Below are 20,485 nucleotides of genomic sequence, written 5' to 3'. Positions count from 1 at the left end.
CAAAAGGGAAGCACGAGTAATCTAAAAAAGAAATTCAATACAAAAGTCAAATCTAGAAGTGCTTTGGTAATATGAATTTACCCACTGCTACTTACATCTTTCCCGAAAGCCTATTTTGTTTCTCAGCAGTGAAAAGCAGAATGAAGGTATCCATTAACCTTCAAAAAAGCATTAGTTACAATAGAAAATAAAGAGAAACGCTGCATAAAACTCTTAGAAAAAGAACTAGTTTCACTGAAAACAAACTTACTTATAGATACTAAAAATACAGTGCAATGCACAGTTAAGAATGAATCACAAGCTTGCCTACTTCATGCTAAGATTTTGTTGTATCCTTGGAAATAGGAGAATATTTGTCACTGGAATATATGAACAGAATCAGAAACCTTTCACCCACAGCTTTATCCTTTGTTCTCTCAGTTGCACAGGTCCCCCCCCGCTCCAAAATGAATGTATAATCCTTACCTAGGAGTTGTGCTCTTCATGCTTCATGTTTATTTACAGCTCCAATTTTCTGAGATACCTGAATGGTTGATTGATCTTCCTTCTTCTCTCATTCTTTCAAGTAAGGGACACGAGCTGATCTGCTGTCCAATTTTTGAGGGACTTACTATGGTAAGATCGTATTGTTCCTTTCTTCTTTTCACGCATTGTATCTCAGTAGCACTGAGATGGACAAACATATTTAGGTACCTAACATAACATGTTTGACACACAGTCTTTCCAGCTACCTTAGATTCCTGCCAAAGATGCTAGATTATAATCCTCAAATCAATACTGACTCCTTGAGCATTTCTGCCTTTGGTGCAGTGTATTTGGGATGTGTCAGGCTTTTGAAGATCACAACAACTTTTTGATCTTCTTTGCTACAAGAAGCTTAAAAATAAGTTATGTTTTAAGACAAAATCTTCTTAAAGGGAGCCAGGTAACCAGTACTGAATTAAATCCAGCTTTGATAGAAAATTCTATTTGTCATATGGGTTATGGAAGACAGAGACTTGGAGGGCAATGCCAGGTTACCTTCAACAAGACCACTGACCACGAAGCTCACTCATGTGCTTCCCTCTAGCATCTATATCCTGTTAGTTTCCTTAGGCTTCCTTCCTTCCTTTCTCATTTCCACTCCTCACCCAAGAAGCATTAGAGTTTAACATTAAAATCCAGTGTCTGAGGCTGCCGTTACCTTTGCTTTCTCCTCCTATAGACTGCACCAAGCACATGTGAAGGGCAGTTCAACTCCAGATTTTTTGTTTCAGTGAAGGTTAACAACTATAAATGCCGTATACAACAGGAGGAAACAGTCAGGCAAAGCAAACCTTTTCTACAAAACAATGCAAAACAGCCTAAAGCATCTGGCTGTACATTTACAATTTTAACCTAACTCTCCACATCCTGCAGCCCATTCAAATTCACTCACAACTGCAGTAGCTCCATCTGCCGTCATTTAGCCACCTATTTGTATGTCAGCATTAGTGGTCATTGTCACAAACTCTTGACAGATGAACAAGTATTGCCAAAGCGATGCTGGAGTAACAAATCTATGGAGTTACAGATTTGTAGTACACTTCATATCTTGATGGATTACCAAAATGGGATCATGCTGCTACCCAGCATCTGGAAAGTAAGCTGGCCAAGTTGGGACTTGCACTCACACTGGATGGTTCATTTCCAACAGTGTTACAACAGTCAGGCTACCAGCATCTGTACAGCTTCAAAAACAGCCTTTCCCTCTAGTATTAAAAGATTGCAGGTTAAGATTCATAGGAAGAATCATAGGAAGACCTCAGTCACTATCCCTTCCCAGCTACCCCATATCCTTTCTGTCACCAAACACAGTAGCAGGCTCCTGTGCCTCAGAGAACCCCTCCAGAACAGCAGTACCACCCCACTGCAGTGACCTTGCAAGACAAGCATCTGCCTTCCCACCCTGCCTACCACGCTCTGTCTTACTGGCTCCTCTGTATGGAAATACATACAAGAATTCTGCCCTGTCTCTCAAGGCAACATGCCAAAAAGCACTTCCCCAGTCCACTTATCACTAATAAATATAACCCAATTGGTATTTTGCTAAATATAAACTTTCACCAATTCCTTGGGGTTATTCACTTTAACAACAGCTTAAATTGCCAACATTTGTGATTTACTATTTCCTTCTAAATGCCTTCTGAACTTATCACTGGCATAAGCAGCAGCCTTTCAGATCAGACAAGCAGAAGAGAATCTTGCCCCATGTTATCTCATTCAGCAGTTGTTTTCCTTTTCATTCAGCACTCAGCGCTACCAAAAAGCATAAGGAGGAGATGCAGGGATTCTGCAGGCTGCAACTCAGCAAAATGCACATGCAAGCAAAGAGATTTTTTGATTTAAAAACAAAAAGGTCACATGCTTTCTCCTCTTCAGTGAGCATTGGAAAATTCTCCTGAAATGTATCCTCTCAGCATGGAGAGTCCCTACCTGACCTTCACTTGCACCAGCTGATACATTAAACCCGGCTTCTGCTGCGCACGCAGCTCTCGCCTGTGGTCAGCACCATGTCAGCCAACACACACGCGAGGCTCGTGGCAACATCTGCAGCAAATGCTGCTGCGTTTAGCCTTAATATGGGCTCCCAGGCAACATCTTTATCCCACTAGCTTTCTTCTACTCTTTTAAAGCAAAGTATACTCATATATTCATAGCTCATGAATTATTTTTTCTGTAACCAGCTTTAAAAACGTTTTTAAGATTTAGGGCTGTAACTACCCCAACTGGAGCACAACAGGCACATCTGGGTATTATTCCAAAGTTCTGCATAAGTGTGTGCATCAAAGTCAGCTCTTAGATGACACTGAAAATATATGGAATCTTAAATAGTCTTTTTAATAGCATTAGAAAAATGCTTGTCTCTAACAATAAAACCTTTCTGTAAGGGAGGCATGCAGATCTCATTCCTAATTCATTTCTGCCTGAAGCACTACAAACATGATGCTGTAATTTAATAATCAAGCAAAAACTAAGAAAGAAATTAGAATAATTTGGTTCCCATCATGTTAGTTCCCATCAATTTAGTTCCCATCTCTACATTATAAGGCAGGTGTTTAGCCAGTGCATATAAAAAGCTTGAGGTTCAAATGATAGCCATCTGATACTGTCTGTTTGGTGGCAACTGGATCTAGAGCAAGCAATTTAATGAGGTCAAAGAGATGCCTCCAGCAATTGTGAGGATCCATACAAGCAAGTTTCCATTCTGCCTTTGAAATGTGAATAACATGTACTGTTTCCTAATAGAGACACAGAATCCCACAAGAAGCCATATCACCTCCTAATGGTAAAACCTACAAAGAGAACTGTAATGAAAGGAAAAAAAGAAAAGAAAAAGCACACTGCTAAATCAATTGTATACAAAGCAAAAAGCAACTAAAAGTTGTTTCCATTCCTCCTCACCAGCCCTTCTCAGGCTCCTGAAGCTGCAGAACGTGACATAGCACTCTTACTAAAACATGCCTGTGCTACCAATAGTCCTGCAAGCTCCAATATTCTCTGCGAAACAGAACTTGAATTTTCCAGTTACAAAAGCTCAGGCTCCTACATACCGAGCCAAATGAAACTCTCCATTAGTAATTGGCATCACTCAAGACACTGCAGCCAGAGATGGTTCAGCAATATCTACTGAGAGAAAAAAAAATGAGGGAGAATATTGTCAAATGACAAAATTTCTCCATTTTTTTAGTGAGATATTAAGTGTGGTCAGCACATTGCTTCCATTCATATCCACAAACCTGCACTTACACAGAGGATCTCTTGCTTGGAAAAAAATAAAGCTGAGAAGAGCAGTACTATGAAGCTTGAATCTCACCATAGCTCTTCAGGGCTGTGTACACACAGCTGAGGATCAGTTCCTGCAGCAAGGCAGATGCTGCAGGCAGCTTGGACTTGGTGGCCTCCTGGCTTCTGCAGCTATCCAGCTCTTTAACATGTGCAGGGACTTGGCTCAGTAACATTTCCTTTCTGCTTTCCTTCTTTTTATAGTAATCATTCCAGCAGTCTCTAGGATTTTTTTTTGGGGGGGGGGGGGGGGGGGGGGGGGAGTCAGCAACTGAGCTTCTTTTTCCCCTCTCACTTTTGACTTTCTCTATATTCTCCCCCAGTCTTTCTCTCCCACACTGCCACACCTTATCTTCTAAACCTTTTTTCTATGCAGTGAACTGCCATGAGGGAAATCTGCTAGATCTAGACTCCCAGCTCTACAGTGCCCATTTTCTAATGGCAGTAGAAAGTACAAAAGGTATGAAAGAAAGTGTAAAAAGTGAGACAGTGTGCATATTAAACTGGAAAAAAACATCATTTATAATACAGCTAGACAATGGGGGAAAAACCTGCAAGAGGTTGCAAGACCTCCTGAAATAGATCTGAATTATACTGTGTTATGAGAAGACCAAACAAGAATAATTACATGCTTGCAGAATGCCAGTGAGGCTATACATGCTGCACAGAAGACAATTAGAAGAGAATGTCAGTAGTAAAGTGCTTTATCACAGGGTAATGGTTCCTGCTGCTAGAAGAATACAATCTTCCAAAATAAATGCAGTCAAAACTATGCATTTATTTGCAGTGGAGGAGACATTGATCTCATGGCAGCAATCAATTTTTATGATGTTACCTCTGATATACTAAATGATTCATAAAACATGAATATTTTCTATGAGAAAGATTTATCTGATAATCAGACAGTTGACATTAGTACTACTAAATTTAAGTATGCCCTTTTAAAAGTCAGCCAAATATAAAATCCTTCAAGTACTGCCCCCTTGACAAGTAATTGAGGCAAAGCTGGGCTTTTGAGTGAGTATAGGGAAAGTTCAGCCAGCTCTGAGCTGTTTTATCCCAAGGCAACACCCAGAAGGGCACCTCACAGGTAATAGCTGTGAACCTGATTCTAGGCAGGAATCAGGATTTAAAAAACTGTACCCTCATGTCCAGTGTTCCACAGTTTCTCAGGCTGTTACTTGGAGGAAGCAGTGCAGACAATAGGAGTAATGTGTGAAAGGGAAGAGGGGATGCAGAGGCCACGACATGCGCATCACGGGAAGGTAACATCAGAGTGGCTCCAGTCTTGTCTGGTTGGCTGGATAGTGGCTGGACACACTAGGTGCGCTGCCCAAATGCATCTTGCAGTAGGAAGTGCTGCTTCATCTGAAAATGCATCCAGTCTGAGCTCCGAGCCTGCTCTGTGACACAAGCCGCAATGGCAGGAAGAAATGAGTGATTTATTTCAAAAGGACATTCCTGGTCTAGAGTTTCCCAGCTGAGCATATCTGCAGGAAGGTTCCCTTTTGTTCTGTAAAATTTTAGTTTCTCTTCTTCAACATCATAAAGGTATTCCACATGCAACCTTTATGAATTCAGAGTACTGGAAACAATTTATGGGAGATGCACATCCCAGCTTAGTAAATCCAAACTTACTACAAAAAGATTTGCTTCTCTTAGGTTGTATCTTGGCCAAGCAGTCCTGGCACACAGCTTGGTCCTAGTTTCCTCTTCAGACTTGAGATTCAGCCAGAGTCTGCTGTAGGAAAACTTCCCAAGGAAAACTGGGTTCAGGAAGAGACCAGGAGATGACACCATTTTTATGTATTCACGTTCCTTACATCTTGCAGCTTGACAGAGAAATGGGAAAAACTGATCATATACACTAAGTAGTGAACAAACTGGCATGTTTTTAAAACCAAGCTCATGATTTCTGAGCAGTTGGCTTTGGCAATGCTGCATCCTCGGGATTATCATCTTCTCCACTGTTAGAGAGGACAGTGTTACCAACAGGGCAGTGTCATTCGTGGAAGGGGGTGAATTAAACCCAACTATAGCTGTATGATCTAAATACTAAGATCTCATGAGTGGCACTAAACCAAAGAAGCAAAAGGCAATGATATTCAAGCACCCTGGTGTAAACTCCTATATTTCCAAAGCAATTATATTTTAGTAGTTAATATAGTTAATATTCTGCCTTGAAATAGGTTTTTCCTCAGCCTGACTCTACACCACCATCTATCACACCTTGAAAGCATTTGCAGAGGGGTGGGTTTTTTTTTTTGGTTGGTTTTTTTTTTTTTTTTTTTTTTGGGGGGGAGTCTACAGAACTCTTTTTATTTGGGGAAGTTTGCTAAGTATTAAGGATTTGGCTGTCTCTGAATATAATCTGTGGATTTACATGCAAAAAGGTTGGAAAGAAATGAAATATGAGGACGGTGCATCATTGACCAGTATCTACAATAAGTCTGAGAAAAAATAAACTTTTGCTAGGGACTGTTGAATGTTGGGAAGGTAAACACAGCCTAGGGAGACAGATGGAAAAGATGAAGGAAGGGTTTGGCAGCAGTGTAAAAATATAAAACCTAGCAGATATTTTACCTTTGGCTGTCCAAAGATACTGCTCACTCCATTTGGGAACCTATTCCACTACCTGCATAATGTTTAAAGGAAAACTTCCAGAAGAGTAAGGTACAGTCATGTCACAATCTGCCTTTCCCATGCGAGGTGACAAAGGATGTTACAGCACGAACTTCAACCCATGGTCATCCCTATCAAAGTCAAGGTGCAAAGTATCTAATGTTCTATTACAACTTTTCAAAAATGATAATGGTTTTAAGTCATAAAACAAAGATCTGGCGATTTGGCCATTTCAATTATTTTCTTAAAGGTAGATGACACAAAGCCTTTAGGTAATTATTAAATAAAACATTTCAGAATCTCTAGGCCTGTTAAGAAGCAGTAAGAAATTCAGGTACACATTTCAGAAGTAACCACTACCTTGGATGGTTACTCTGCACACAGACTTGATTTTTCTTCTGCTTGTGAAAATGTTTCAAATGCAACATGTTTACAATGTCAGTCTCATACATTAAAAGAGCTTGTGTTTGGTGATCATCTAGTTTGGGGTTTTGTATATATTATATACGTATGTTTATATACAGACACATGAAACAAACATTAAGCAAATCCAATCTATCCCTATTAAAAATGAGTTCTGAATAAACAAACATGAGTGCACACAGCAATTTCATGTTCTAAATCCACCCACACAGTTGTTCTCAGCAATTCAAGATCAGAGCTGCATGGGCAGATTCTCAGAGTTTGAGTTACAGACATCTGTGCTGAAATCATGATCAGCATATGAAGGTTTCATTCATTAAGCAATGGAATAAGCTCTTGCTGCTTTGTTTTATCCTCAGAAAGAAAACAAATACACAAAAATTGAAGGAAATAAAACCCCACAGAATAACCTCAAGGTACTTTGCCTCTTTCATTCAGTCCCATAAACCTATTCATCTTGAAGCATAATCTTAATGCTATTTTAGAAACAAGTCATGATCAACACAAATGTGTGTGTACTAAATCAGTTGCCTTTAAAATACAGGAAAAAAAAATACAGTAGCCTAGAGTGTGGGTCTTAGGGCAGTAGTGCCTCCAGCTGCTGCCAATACCACTCTGCAGATGAAGGTATAAAAGGCCTGTTGGACAGACATGATAAGGGTAAAATACTCTATCCTCATGATATTGGCCCCAATTTGACCTAATGTCTAAAAAGTCATAGCTCAGCTTAAAGTCTTTTCCTTCCAGGACATTTTGTTTACATTAACTGAACACAGTTTTATGGTCCACAAAGATGGCCGATCCTTCTTTGAAGCTTGCCAGAATGACTGGCCTCATTTCGCCTCAGTGGCTTCCTATGTCAGTAAGTTTTACAGTCTAATTACCCAATATATCAGAAAGTTTGATAAGCAAAGTAGTCTTTGGCAAAAGTCTAGAGCTTAAAGCAAAAGACAGTGTAAGAGTACAAAGCCAAAGAAAATTTCTTCCTTTAAAGGAAAGGCTTTACCTAATTCTGATTTTTTACTTTCCTTTTCCTAACTGTCCCCATGCTTTTGTGTTATAAGAACAAGAGCATTCATATTATTCTATTTTTAATCACATCATCCTCTTATCCATCTCTTTTGGAAACTACACAAGAACTAGAAGATTTCCCGGTCTTTTAATTTTCTGAGCTAAAACAGCAGAGACACAAGCCATCAGATTTCATTTCAACATGAAGCATCAGCAAAGCGTCCCAGTTTACTTTTAAACATAACTATTTACACTAATCAAGTGAAAAGGGGCATAACTTGGTACATGTTTTTCCACAGCCTCCTCAGTGCTTCTGGACAGTAAGCTTTCGTTTCTCTGGCTTTTAGTCAATATTTGCGACATTTCAAGAACTTCTTCCCACAGAAGACGAACTAGTTAACACAATGGCATTATCTTCATATATCTGACCTGCAGAAGACTGTGCTCCTGTGGGACTGTTCCAAGATTAACACATTTTACAAATTTTAGAAGAATCAGGCATAAGATGACCTTACTACAAGCTTGCTAAGCACAACTCTTTCACAGAGTAAATGCTGAAGTAGCTGGGTGGAGGGAGCTATGGTGCGTCTGCACACAGACTATGGCCAAGGAAGATTCCAGAGTATTTATAATATAAGTCAGTTCCCAAGGATTTCAGTAGACTTTCAAAAGCACCGAAACTCTTCAAATATGTCCTAGATACACAGCGTTCCTTTCTAAAATATGTATTTCCCTATCTAAAGATAGGGTCTTCCTGCTCTATCACAGGCATATCTGCAATCTAACAAGTATTTGGTTTTATTTGAGATAACTACAGTCCTGAGAGGCAGCCTCCTTTCTACCATAAATTATGCAACACATATTCGAGTTCATTTAGTACTTCCTAGTCTTGTGAAATCCTCGGAGCTTTCAGTAATTGCTAACACTTAAAAAAATATTCTCATAAATTTCCTACTTACTGTGCAGATCACCTACCACCTCAGGTTAGCATTTTTAATGCAGAGTTAGAAACATCATTTTCAGGCATCATGTATGGAACACCACAACCTGGCTCTTTTGTTGACAGGAAAACAGAGACAGGGTTTGTAGAACTGCAGCCACAAAGAAAAATTTCCCTAACTTGCAGCACAACAAGCACAAATAACAACAATTGCACCAATGACCTATATTTACTTCTGGTTCATATTCCTGTTCTTATAAGTAAAGGGAAGTACAGAGTTCACAGGTGTATTCCTTGTTACTGAACAGTTATTAGCATAGGATATGTCTGTTCACAAGGGAATAAACCCAGAAAGACTCCATTTATTTGCCACTAGGCTCAAATTCTACAAAGCTAAGTAGAAGGTGCCACAGGGTCAAGCATAGGAATTGTGGATGTTCTTTGTAAAACATCTTCTACAGATAAAAAGATATATAATCCCAGTTTATTAGCAAACTATGTAAGTTTTCCCTCAGTGCATGACCACAGCAATTTTTATAGCATGCACATCTGCCAAACTGCACATGGGACTCCTAACGGAGGATATTCTAACTCAGGTCCAGGACGTTACTGACAAAACATTATCAGTAAATCACCCTTTTTAGAAAGGTCTCAGTACATTTGATCTTAACCAACAGTATGCAACTCTCAGTGTGACCTCCTGTTAAGACTTTGCACCATCAGACTCAGATAACAGCAGTATGTTTTGGAGTGCTAACAAGGAGATATTTATTGGCAGCAATCTACAGCCCCAAGTACTTGCAGAAGCCAGATTACCACAAAATATCCAAAATATCCGTAGCTTCAAGGCCTCTTGGGACCTTGAATGCCCTAAATGTTGATAAAAGGCTCTGCATTATGCCTTCAGTCTTAGGGCTCCTAGAATTTTTGGGAACATTATATTCAAACCAAGGCAGGGGGTGAAAGCATCTATTATGGAAGGCTCAAAGCAAGTAACATGATGGATTTCCAATGTATTAGATGAGTTGTTGGAGTGAATTAAAGCGCTCAGCAAAAAAACAACTATGCCAGATGTCCATAACTACCACAATAGTTATGGCAAGGCAATAACAGCCTAGGTGCCAAAACAGAGGGCACCCACAAGAGGAGACTACAACCACCTCGGAGCACAGGAAGCAAGTCCAGAAGGAGGACACGGAATCACGTAGCCCTATTCGAACAAGACAGACTCAAGAGCGAGCAGCGGGGCGCTAGGAGAGAGGTTCGCAGGAGCTCGCACAAACAGCGACACTCGCCGCCTGCACAGCAGCTGCCCGCCCCGAACCACCTTCGCGGGCTCCGGTACTCCGAGGTCACAACGCCCCCTTCAGCTCAACGGGATCCTGAAGGGATCCTCATGGTCACCCACCCCCGCTCAAATACGCAACGGCCGCCAAGCCCCGCCCCTAACGACCGCCGAGCCCCGCCCCTAACGGCCGTCAAGCCCCGCCCCTAATCGCCGCCACCGCCCTCACCACTGGCAGGAGGCGGAGCGTCACCTTATGTGTGCGTTGATTGGTTGATCATCCCGCTCGTCATCACCCACCCCCTGCCCCCGTCCCTCCGCGGCTGCAGAGCAGTGGTGCGCAGGCGCATTACGTCTTAGCCCGATAGGCGTGCTGCATGGTGCCCGATTAGAAATGTCCGTCAGCGTTGCTTTAGGAACAGCACCTGCCCCAAAGTGCCCTTCCCTAAGTGTGTTTAGAAAAGCATCGCCTTGTTTCACAGCTTTTCCTCTTTGCCCTGCTCCCTTTGCCGCCTTCTCGAGTTTGCTTTCAGGCATTCGCGGTGGAGTCTTCGGGTCCTCCCAGTGCAGGGTGCCGGCTGGGGTCCTTGCGCGAGGGCGTCGCAGCCGGCGCCGGTGGCCGTTAGGTGCGCGCGTGCGGCCGCCGCCACCATCATGTACTACAAGTTCAACGGCTTCACGCAGAGGCTGGTCGGGGCCGCGGCGTCCGCCGCCTACAACCCCCAGGTAACGGGGGCGCCGCCGGAGCTGCCCGGGGCGCCGCGACCGCGGTGACCTTCGCTGTCCTCCTGCATGCGCGGCGCCACTGGCCCCCAGGGAGAGCGGGAGGCGCCGAGAGCAGCTCTGCCCGCCGCGATGGGGACGGGGACGGGGCGGCGGGGCGGGCACGGCTCGGTCCCGAGCCTCGCTGTTGTGGGGGGCGGGCAGGGCCGCGGGGGTCAGGCCGGGAGTGCGCTGGGCTGCTGCCCTGCTGCCTCTCGCAGGACTCCCCTGCAGGACCTGCAGGGTTTGGTGTAGATGAAATCATAGAGGAAATCAAAGGATATTTTTCTTTCTTTGTTTTTCTCTTTGCCTCATCCCATTTCCAAGCTGTGTGCTCCATATATAGCCAGTCTTGGTGTCCCCGGCCTCGGAAGGAGTCCATAACCCAGGGACTGGGCTGCAGTGGGGCTGTTTAGGGCCTGTCCTGTGACCTTGGGCAAGATGAGGTGCTGAGCTCTGCCCTGCAGATCATGGGGCAGTTTTGGGGCGGGTGGGGTGTTAGAGCCAGGAAATAACATGCTGTCATTGATTAGTTTGGTGTTGCCTCTGAGCCCCAACTGCATCTGTTGTAAAACAGCAGCTGTGAGGAACTGGAGCAGTGCTGCACTTACTGCCAAGTCCTTTAGTCAGTGCAGGTCACTTTAAAGGATTAAAAGAAGTGCACATTGGTGAGAGAAAAATCACTTTTTTTTTTTCTTATCGACATAGATTTCTTAGTCATCAAAGCAGATTTATAATGTGAGCCTGTCAAGAGACAGATGCAGCATGGTTTAAGTTTCTTAAAATCATAAAAATTATAACAGTGATAATAAAATAAAGCATTCTGTTCCCTGGGTTAAGGATGGGGGGAAAAAGTCAAGGTCCCAAAGAACTACCTATAGAAGGCAAATATTTCTGATATGATTTCAGATTTCAGATTAAAAAAATATGCGTACATAGATGAAATCAAAGGATGACTTTTTCTTCTGATAAGATCATTAATAAAAGCTGACTGGAGCTACTCATGCTACTACATGCTTTTTTTTTTAGACTAGTATATATTGTTATGATATAAAAATAGCTTTATGCAGATAGCTCTGCATCTATTTCAGCTTTTCTTAGCCTAATCCTGCCTTCTTGCATCTCCTTGTCTATGGAAGCTTTGTCTGGAAATTCCAATCACCTTTTGCAATCAAGATTGTTCTGTTAAGGTTCTTGAGTTCTTGAGTTATTCAAAGCATCAGAGCAACTCCAGAACACTCCCTCACTCGTTTTTGAGCATAGTGATGAAAAACAGCTTTTTTCTTTTTTTTTTCTGGCTCAGCATTCCCATGTTTTACTTTTTAACTGTGGGAATCAAATATGCTGTGCAGCAGATAACTGCATTAAAAATGTCTTCAATACATTTTTTTTGCAAGATTAGCAATCTTAGCTTTTTGGTAGTTGTGTATGTTTGTTAAGTTTGAATCTACTGCCAGGTGACTCGTTCAGAAGCATCAGTTTGATGGAATAGCTTGTGATAAATGGGGATTATAAGCAATCATGTCAGTAGATAAATGTTAAGTTCAAAACTTCTAAGTGAAGTTTTTTGTTATTGATTTCCTTGCTGCATTCAATAAACAGTCATAGCCAAGTGTTTAAAACAGTTCTTTTTTTTAATGCCATTGTGTTTTAATGTTTCTGAAAAGATGAAGTTTTTTTTTCACAATTTAAATTGCACTTGGTCAAGTATATAATATTTCACTCTGTTAACATAATGTTGCATTCCGACTCATTCCAACATAGTTTTGTTCTGATGCAGATTGATAATGCAAACTTATTGTGGACTTGCAAAATATCAGTGAAAGTGCATTTCAAAAATTTTTGCTGACAGTAACATTGCTAACAACGCAGACTAACAAAATTTCTTAGTTTGAAACTTTTTTTTATCTTAACATTCTTAAAAGGCTTAATTTTGCATCTTACAAAGTTATGTAAAGTAATTTGAACAATCTAGCCTGTTTGAATAAATGGGAACTTTCTCAGGTATGGACACAAATAGATTAAAATCACTCCTCACTTTTAGGTAACGAATGCCATTGCACTTACAGATACAATGAAAACCTGTTCGCTCAAATGTTTAGTTTATGTTTAAAGCACAAACAGTGGGACCCGTTTCAAGTACCATCTGACAAGCTATGGAGCCTTTTTCCCTAATTCTTCAATGCTGACCACTGTCCTAAGAGAAGTGTAGTCATGCTAAGGTAACTTCACTTGATACAAAGTATTTCACCTTGTAGCTAGTTTAAAAAAACAAAAAAACCACCACCAATCATAGATGAGAATTTTTAGTTTGTGTGAATTGCTTAGATTTATTGGGAAACTATCATGATTAACCTTTCCTAATGTAGATTATACTTTAAATACACAAAACCATCTTTACTTACATTTGTCATTCCAGCGCAAGCAAAGCCTCTAAGCAGTCCCATGTGAAAGCACGATGTTACTGATGACGTATTTAGCTTCATGCAGTGGTTTGTGCCCTGCTGTGAAGGAGCCGCTGTTTAGGTGATAAGCAGTTAGGTTCACTATGGCCATGAAGCTTTCATCAGTGTATCTTCTTAAATAATATTTCAACTTCACTTCCTTTTCAGTCCTTGATTTGCTTTCTTAATCTGATTCAGTTGGAACAATTCCCTAACATTTGCAAGCTAAAGCATGGTGCTATATCTGTTAAATTACACTCCAAATCTTTAATGATTTTATGCTGTCAGAAAAATACCAATGTAGCTTGGGAGCGTGTGCTAGCAAGATGTATATGTATTCTAACTTTCAACATGCTACTCAACCAGTGCATGGACTGTGTCCTTAGACATTCCAGCTGAACTGTGCAAGGTCCTATAGAGAGGTTAGCAGAAAGTCAGATAAAACATTAGTGACATTTGAGTGTTTTGCTTGTTTGTTTTCTTGGATTGGCTCCATACCCTGATCTTTCATTTCAGCATTTGAGAAGGTCATTGCTGTGGCATGCTGATGAAATCTGGCGGTATTGACTGTTCTGCGTGATTAGATCTGCTGTGCTTTGCTCGAGAATTGGGACTCTAATCTTTTCCTAAAAAAGAATAAACACCTTTTTTATCAATTATCAGTGTGAAACATAGTTATGTAGCATAAATCGAAGTCATAGAACAGAAGAAGCTGAGTGCAGAGATGCTAATAAATAAGCCTTCAGTTATTGTGGAGCTCAACACCAAGTAGCAGTTAAATGACAATGAGTATTCTTAGTCACATACCCAAAATGATGTGCTGAACTTCCTATTTGTGATACTGAGGATGTCTATATAGCTACAGTAATTTAGATTGGTTAAGTTGGTAGATACAGGCCTTTTCCACTTTCTCTCCATCCACACACTCATATATTCAGCTGAAGCAAGCATGTGGTTATTTTATGTTGGGATGAGAGGTCTGGATTAAAGAAGTATCTGCATTAGAAAACTGAACTTTCATCTCCAGCTTTTATTTTATTTATTTTTTTTTTTTTCTGAAACCAGTCAGACAATATCAGTGACACTGGGGGATATTCTCAACTAAATCAGTGTTTTGGAAGGCAATTTATAATGACAATCAAGAGGGCAGAAAAGAGGTTGAGGGAGGAGGTGAAGTCACAAGCACACTCCCTATGCAAGTATCTGTTCTCTAGTTGTTTCTGTTATAACCACTAGCCTTTTAAAGCACAATCTGTTAAAGTACTTTAAAGCTCTCATCAGCTCCAAAGTCCAAAATTGCACTCTGTGAGCATTTCTGAACCAGCGGCCATCCTTGCATCTATTGGCCCAAACTACTCCTGCCTTAGCAGTAGTTTTGTGGAGGGCTTGTTCTCAGTATTTGTGGCTAGACCTGCCTTGTTTTAAATAACTTGGTGCTTGTCTCTGTCCAAGCCTGTCCAGTAGAATAGCACTAGTTAGTCTGGCTCAGGAATGCTTGGATTCACTGTGTCACAGAAGGCAGTTTTGATCACTTTCTTGCAAAACAAACCAATAAGGTTACAAGAGATTAGAGAGATTCATTTAGGCACTATAAAATTGAACCGGTTTCGTCAGGAGCGTCCTGGTGATCAATCCCTAGGCTGTTGTGGGGTGCAGGAAAAAACCTAACATTTCTATTAAAGATAGCTATTGTCATGAGGAATCTACAGAGGTGTGGAGGAAGTATGTCTGAACTATGGCAGACATGAGAGGAACTAAAGACTGCTAGACTGGGTCCCACTGTGAGTACCATACTCCTAAAGTACAAAATACATTAACTAGTCCTTTGAGAGGAAGCTGGGGTTTTATTGCAGCTCTAATTTAATCCATGGAGAGCACTTGCTGCTTCTGTTTGAATGAAAAGAACGGTGCGTTAACTGACTTATATGCTGCTTTTCATTTCTATGGCAAGGCAGAAAAAAAGTGTTTAAAGAGCCCTAACTCAAAAATGCCACTATCCTGTGCTAAGGTGTGGCAGTTAATTGTAGCTATAATAATAAATGCAAGGAGGCCACCTCATGGCTGCTGAGGGAAGTTGTAACTTTGTTCATTTAAAACCATAACCATAAAATTGGATTAATTTTGGCAAAAGTAGAGAACAAACTTCTGAACTCTATGAAAATTAAATGCTGCTCAAAGGGAATAGAGGTGGACAGTTACAATAGCATATGAGTTACAGAGTGTAGTAGTACTTGCACACAGTAGTCATCCCTTCAGGCTTATTGCAGTGTCCTTGAGGTCCATATACTACTTTGCTATGAAACAACATATGGTCCTAGCCATTCTTTTCCTCAACACGCAGGTCCTAACTCCACTGGCATGGACCAGTCCTTTCACTATGTAGGAGAAGGGTTTAGTCTCTTGACTATTTGACCTAAGCAGCAGGAACGTCCTGCTCCTAGCAGTGCAAGTACTACCATGTGTAAAAATAGGCAGCAGCTTTGACAAAGTACCAGCACAAGAAAACTTACAGGGAAAAGAAATTTTTACAAGTATGACTAGAAACTTATGTTGTGAAGAAATCAAAAAGGAAGCTTCTAAGCTATGTTTTTTCCCCTCATAAAATTTCCCGATTCAAAATTGTAGCTGAGAAAAATAAGTGGGCCTGTAATACATCCTTAGGTCTTTTTTCTTTTTTTCTTTCTTTCTTTTTTCTTTTTTTTTTTAATTAAACCACAGGTCTTCATGCTAGAGGAATATTCTTTGTAACGTATCCTTGTTATGACTGGCAACATGTCTGCCTAAGGTGACAATTGGTAATTTTGCAATTGTTATATACTTTAATCTTTATTTATGCAGGGACTCAAACCAATAGTATCTACTGAATCCCCACCTTTGGTTTTTGGGACAACAACTAAACTTGCTTCAGATTTACCAGCAGATGATTCTTTCTTGGGTAAAAACAAGGTGCCAGACCTACAGAAACTTTTTCAGGTAACAACTTTAAGAGTAACTTAAAGAAAAGTGGAGAGAGTAGATCATGTTTTACTCTATTTTGAAGTAGCTAACTAATTTGTCATTCTACAATACCTTTTTAAAGACTGCTTAAGAAAGAGTTTTTTGCAGTCTAGCCAGGATTGGTCCCCAGTGACCTTATACTGGGATAAATACAGAAAGTGAAAAGTCTAGTGTGGTAGGTTATGGATTTTTTTTGGGGGGGGAGGGGGGGGAGTTAGAGGGGGTGGAGAGGAGGGCCTTAAAAGATACCTCTTGTACTGTTCGATTTTGGATGTAATTTTTATCTGAGAATCCATGCATGTGACTTGAACATCTGGAGGGGCAAAACAGGGATTATTACTACTTTGTATATTGTAGCTGAAATGTAATTGATGTAGTAGAAGAAGAGTACAGTAAGGTCATCTGGTCTGCTATCTGTGCAGTTTATAAGTGTATCAGGACTTCTCAAAGCTAGTTTTGCTTTTGTTTTTTCCTCTCAAGAAATAGAGCTCAAGAATGTGCTTTGTGTAATGTACGCTTTTCTCTCTTACATGCCACTTGCACTTGGAATGTGTCAGTCTGAATTGGTGAATAACCTTTTATGCATCTCTCTTCACATTCTTTTGTTGATGACACTTTTTCAGTCCAGGTCCTATTTAAAAAATATATATTTGAAGAGGTATTCTTTGTGCCTGCACTTAACAGCTTTTGCTAATAAAATTAACTTGCCTTTGCATTTGTCTTGCTAAATGAAAAACACTTGATACATTAGACTGCACATAACCCATTTTTCAGCAGTTTTCCCTCTTAAAATTCTCCTAGTGTTAACTAAGGTAGCTTCTTCCCGGTGGTCTCTTTATAACTCTTTTCTTTCCAAACTCTTCCCACAGAAAGCAGACGGGCTGCCAGTCCACCTGAAGCGGGGAGTTCCGGACAAGCTGCTTTATCGGACCACGATGGCTCTAACAATAGGCGGGACTATCTACTGCCTGGTAGCTCTGTACATGGCCTCACAACCAAGAAACCAAAAGTAATCGAGCCCAAACGAATGGGACTAACGGCATTTCCCTGAAGGACCTCCTGCAGCTGTCTCTCTCCACTTGCTTTTTAACCCTGTGATCATACAGAGTGTGTTATTTAAATTAAATGCCTTTGAGAAAGTATTTTTAAATGAGTTGCCCTATATATTTTGGAAATCACATAAGCAAATACTTAAAGCCATCATTCTAGCCTATGATTGTAGGCTTGCTTTTTGTGCAGGAGTTGTATAAACCGTTGGAGAAAGTTTACTTTTTTTTCTCTCCTCTCCTTCCCTTCCACCAGTCAATGCCAGAGCTAGGGCAGGAGAAAAACTTTTGGGGCAGTATCCATGACCCTCAGTGGGGAGATGCGATCAGTTTCCAAATAGTAAAGCAAATTATTTAATTACTACTAGACACCAAGAATGTGTTCCTGTCATATGCACCTCATTTTACATAAGCACATGGCAATGGAACTTTTCCAAATACTGCAATATATATTAAATATTTGTACCTTTAGTGACCTTTAGGAGAAAGGCCTTATCTCCTTTGAAAACTTGATCTGGTTTTATTCTGTAGTATAAACACCAATGCATGCAGCAGAATGCAGCACTGTAGCATCAGTTATACCAATTTTTGGACTAGTGCCTGTCAGACTCTCTTGTATTGTGCAATAAAGCTAAATACATGAAAAATAAAAATGACAAGTCTTGAAAGTTTCATACTGTTTCCCCTGACTCCATAGGGAAATATACTAGCTCAGCCTATAGATCTCAAGCTAGACAATTTATTGAACATAAAGAATACTGCCTTAATGTAATCTTTTTGAGATGGTAATTCTCTTGAAACCTTATCTCAGAATTTATGGAATACTTAAGTATAAATTGTTTTTGTGGGAAGAAAAAAAGGCACTACATTTCCTAGCTCAGCAGCATATAGGTGTTTCCTTTGCCAAGTGGAGAAGAGGGTGGAAGTTTATAAAACCCTTCAGTTAATTCTTTCTCCCCTGTAAAATCAAGACTTTGATTTTTGAAAGCTAGTCTTTGACACGAGTATCCTCTAAATGGAGAGGCAGGCATTCCTCTAATTTGTGAGTGGTCACTTGTCCACTAAGTCTGGCCAAGTGAGGTTTCACTCACCTCTGTCAAAAATCTCTTCCAGAACCCTGAAGAAGCCACCTTCTTGGTGGATAGGCAAGACAGTTGATAAAGTTTCTTTGCTCTTTTAGTAAAAGACATTTGGATTTTTTTTTTCCAGTTAAGTTATACTAAAGCCTTACTACTGTTCCGCAATAAAGAAAACAGCTGCTTGTACTCCAGTCTCAGGTTTCAGTCAGTGTTTCAGGAATGAAGAGGTTAGGTCACTAGTTTGTAAAGACAGCAAGGAAAAAAAGAATAGCAAAGGATTAATGTGGTTCTGCAGGAACTGACAGCTGTAAAGTCTCTAACGATAAAATATATTATCTTCAGTAGCCCGTGCTTCTAGAAATGTAATATTCTTTGCAGGATACTGCAGGCTGCAGTATCTTTTTTAAAAAGTTAGTCTGCATCTCCCCTGCATTATCATTGATTAAGCACCACCTACAAGAATCTTCTAATAAAGGATACTTTGCTTTAAACATGAACTTGACAGGTAACTTTTCATGAAACTGAGTTTTGCCAAGAAAATTTGTGTTCTGAGCTTATAAAAAATAACTATTTTTAGAGTTCAGATAGAGAATAACAACTTTCTGATTGTTGCTAAGGCAGATGTGGGAAGAGGAACTAAACTATTATCCCATAGCTTATTAAGAAGTAGAAATACTCTTTCAAGTTCTTGCGAAAAGAACAAAAATAAGGCACATATTACTCAAGTCCAGGTTTCTTATGAAGCAAGCAGCCCATCTGGAGTATTGGTTGTATATATTGCCACAGTATGCTATATGCCACAGCTCATGCCATGGAGAGTTGTGTTTCTGCTGCCCTGGTCTAGCTTTTTTCCAGTTATTTGCCAAGCAGCACCTTAAAAACAAAGTACGCTCATGGTTAAAAAAAGGAAAGAAAACCTTCAAATCCTGCAAATAACCAGATATGAGGTTATAACTAGATAAGAGAGGGCTGCCTCAGCCTGTCAGATTCACAGCTGTGCTTCAGTCAGAGATTAAAGAACAAAGAGGTGCCTGGTGCCTGCAGGGGGAGGAAGTTCTGCCTCCCTGTATTCCCACAGCAAAGTGCGCTGAAGAGCAGGAAGACTTGCGAGCTGCAGCCTAGAGCTTTAGGAAGCGGAGGGAGGCAAGAGTCTTGCCCCTTTCCTCAATTATTTTCAAATCTCAATAAAGAATTTAGAGCCTGATTAAAGCCTTTTTTCTTCCTAGAAAAAGAAGCTCTGTTAGTCTATTTTAAAATATTCCTGATGTCAGAGAGGTCAGAATATTCAAGAGGATTTAAGGGGTTTTGCATTATCGTCCGCCATATAGAAAACTACATCATTTTGTTCTTAAGCCCTCAGCACTCTTACCTTTAAAAGAAATAGTCTCTCCCTGCCATGATATTAAACTGGGTCCGAAGCCAGGAAAACAAGGAGTCAGATGCAGCATGAAGAAGTCTCCTTATATTTTGAGTTGTCATCCTTCAAAAAGAGTACTTTGGATACTACAGCTTTATTTTATAGGTGGTATGTTTTGTTTTTCAAAAAGCCTCGGTTTTATTTTGTGACTGCAACTTGCCAGCACCGAGAAGCAAGAAAACAAGATGCATGTTATAAGTGACAGCTTGTACTCTAATGTTTTGGCTTGAATACACAGCAGAGAATAAAAACATAATAAGCTCTCATAGCACAAAGTGCTGGATATTGGAGGGAGAACGGCTAAAATTTTCAGTATTCGGGGGGAGGGAGGGAAGTCATCCATCCCTACAACATTACCTTACTATTAAAGGACTTTAATGTAAAGAACATTAAATGATCATTTTCCTTCTTAAATGATCTGACAACCTGAATTCAATAGTTTTATTTTTGCAACTGTTTTGCAATAAGATCTCTCTCTACCTTGTATGTGGGAGTACTGAAATAAATGCACTCGAGAAGATGTTGATGATAGTGCAATATGTCTTTGAGGTGTTTTAAAAATACAGATATGGCTAAGGAGAGGATTTTTCTTCAATATTACAATGTTATCATACAGTCCAACAGACTTTTGCTTTTCCCTTGACATTTTAAAGTG

At 40.3% G+C, this 20,485-nt stretch overlaps 1 protein-coding gene across 1 annotated transcript; it reads left to right on the top strand.

Moving 5' to 3' along the window:
* The first annotated feature begins 10,669 nt into the window (after positions 1–10,669).
* Positions 10,670–19,490, top strand: LOC112953234 (cytochrome c oxidase subunit 7A-related protein, mitochondrial). Its single transcript, XM_026046251.1, has 3 exons — positions 10,670–10,811; positions 16,130–16,264; positions 17,158–19,490. The coding sequence occupies exons 1-3, from the start codon at positions 10,740–10,742 to the stop codon at positions 17,299–17,301; spliced, it is 351 nt and encodes a 116-aa protein (XP_025902036.1). The 5' UTR covers positions 10,670–10,739; the 3' UTR covers positions 17,302–19,490.
* Positions 19,491–20,485: the final 995 nt, after the last annotated feature.

This window comes from Nothoprocta perdicaria, unplaced genomic scaffold (genome assembly GCF_003342845.1).
Source record: "Nothoprocta perdicaria isolate Ctin4 unplaced genomic scaffold, notPer1 scaffold_43, whole genome shotgun sequence".
Lineage (NCBI taxonomy): Eukaryota > Metazoa > Chordata > Aves > Tinamiformes > Tinamidae > Nothoprocta > Nothoprocta perdicaria.
The sequence above is the reverse complement of the archived record's forward strand: the minus strand, read 5'-3'. Positions and strand labels throughout refer to the sequence as shown.

Bases quoted from the DNA above. Each gene is read 5' to 3' on its own strand.
- LOC112953234 (XM_026046251.1), top strand. From the start codon at position 10,740: ATGTACTACAAGTTCAACGGCTTCACGCAGAGGCTGGTCGGGGCCGCG. The intron at 10,812-16,129 runs GTAACGGGGGCG...TTATTTATGCAG, and splicing joins CCGCCGCCTACAACCCCCAG to GGACTCAAACCAATAGTATC. The intron at 16,265-17,157 runs GTAACAACTTTA...CTCTTCCCACAG, and splicing joins ACCTACAGAAACTTTTTCAG to AAAGCAGACGGGCTGCCAGT.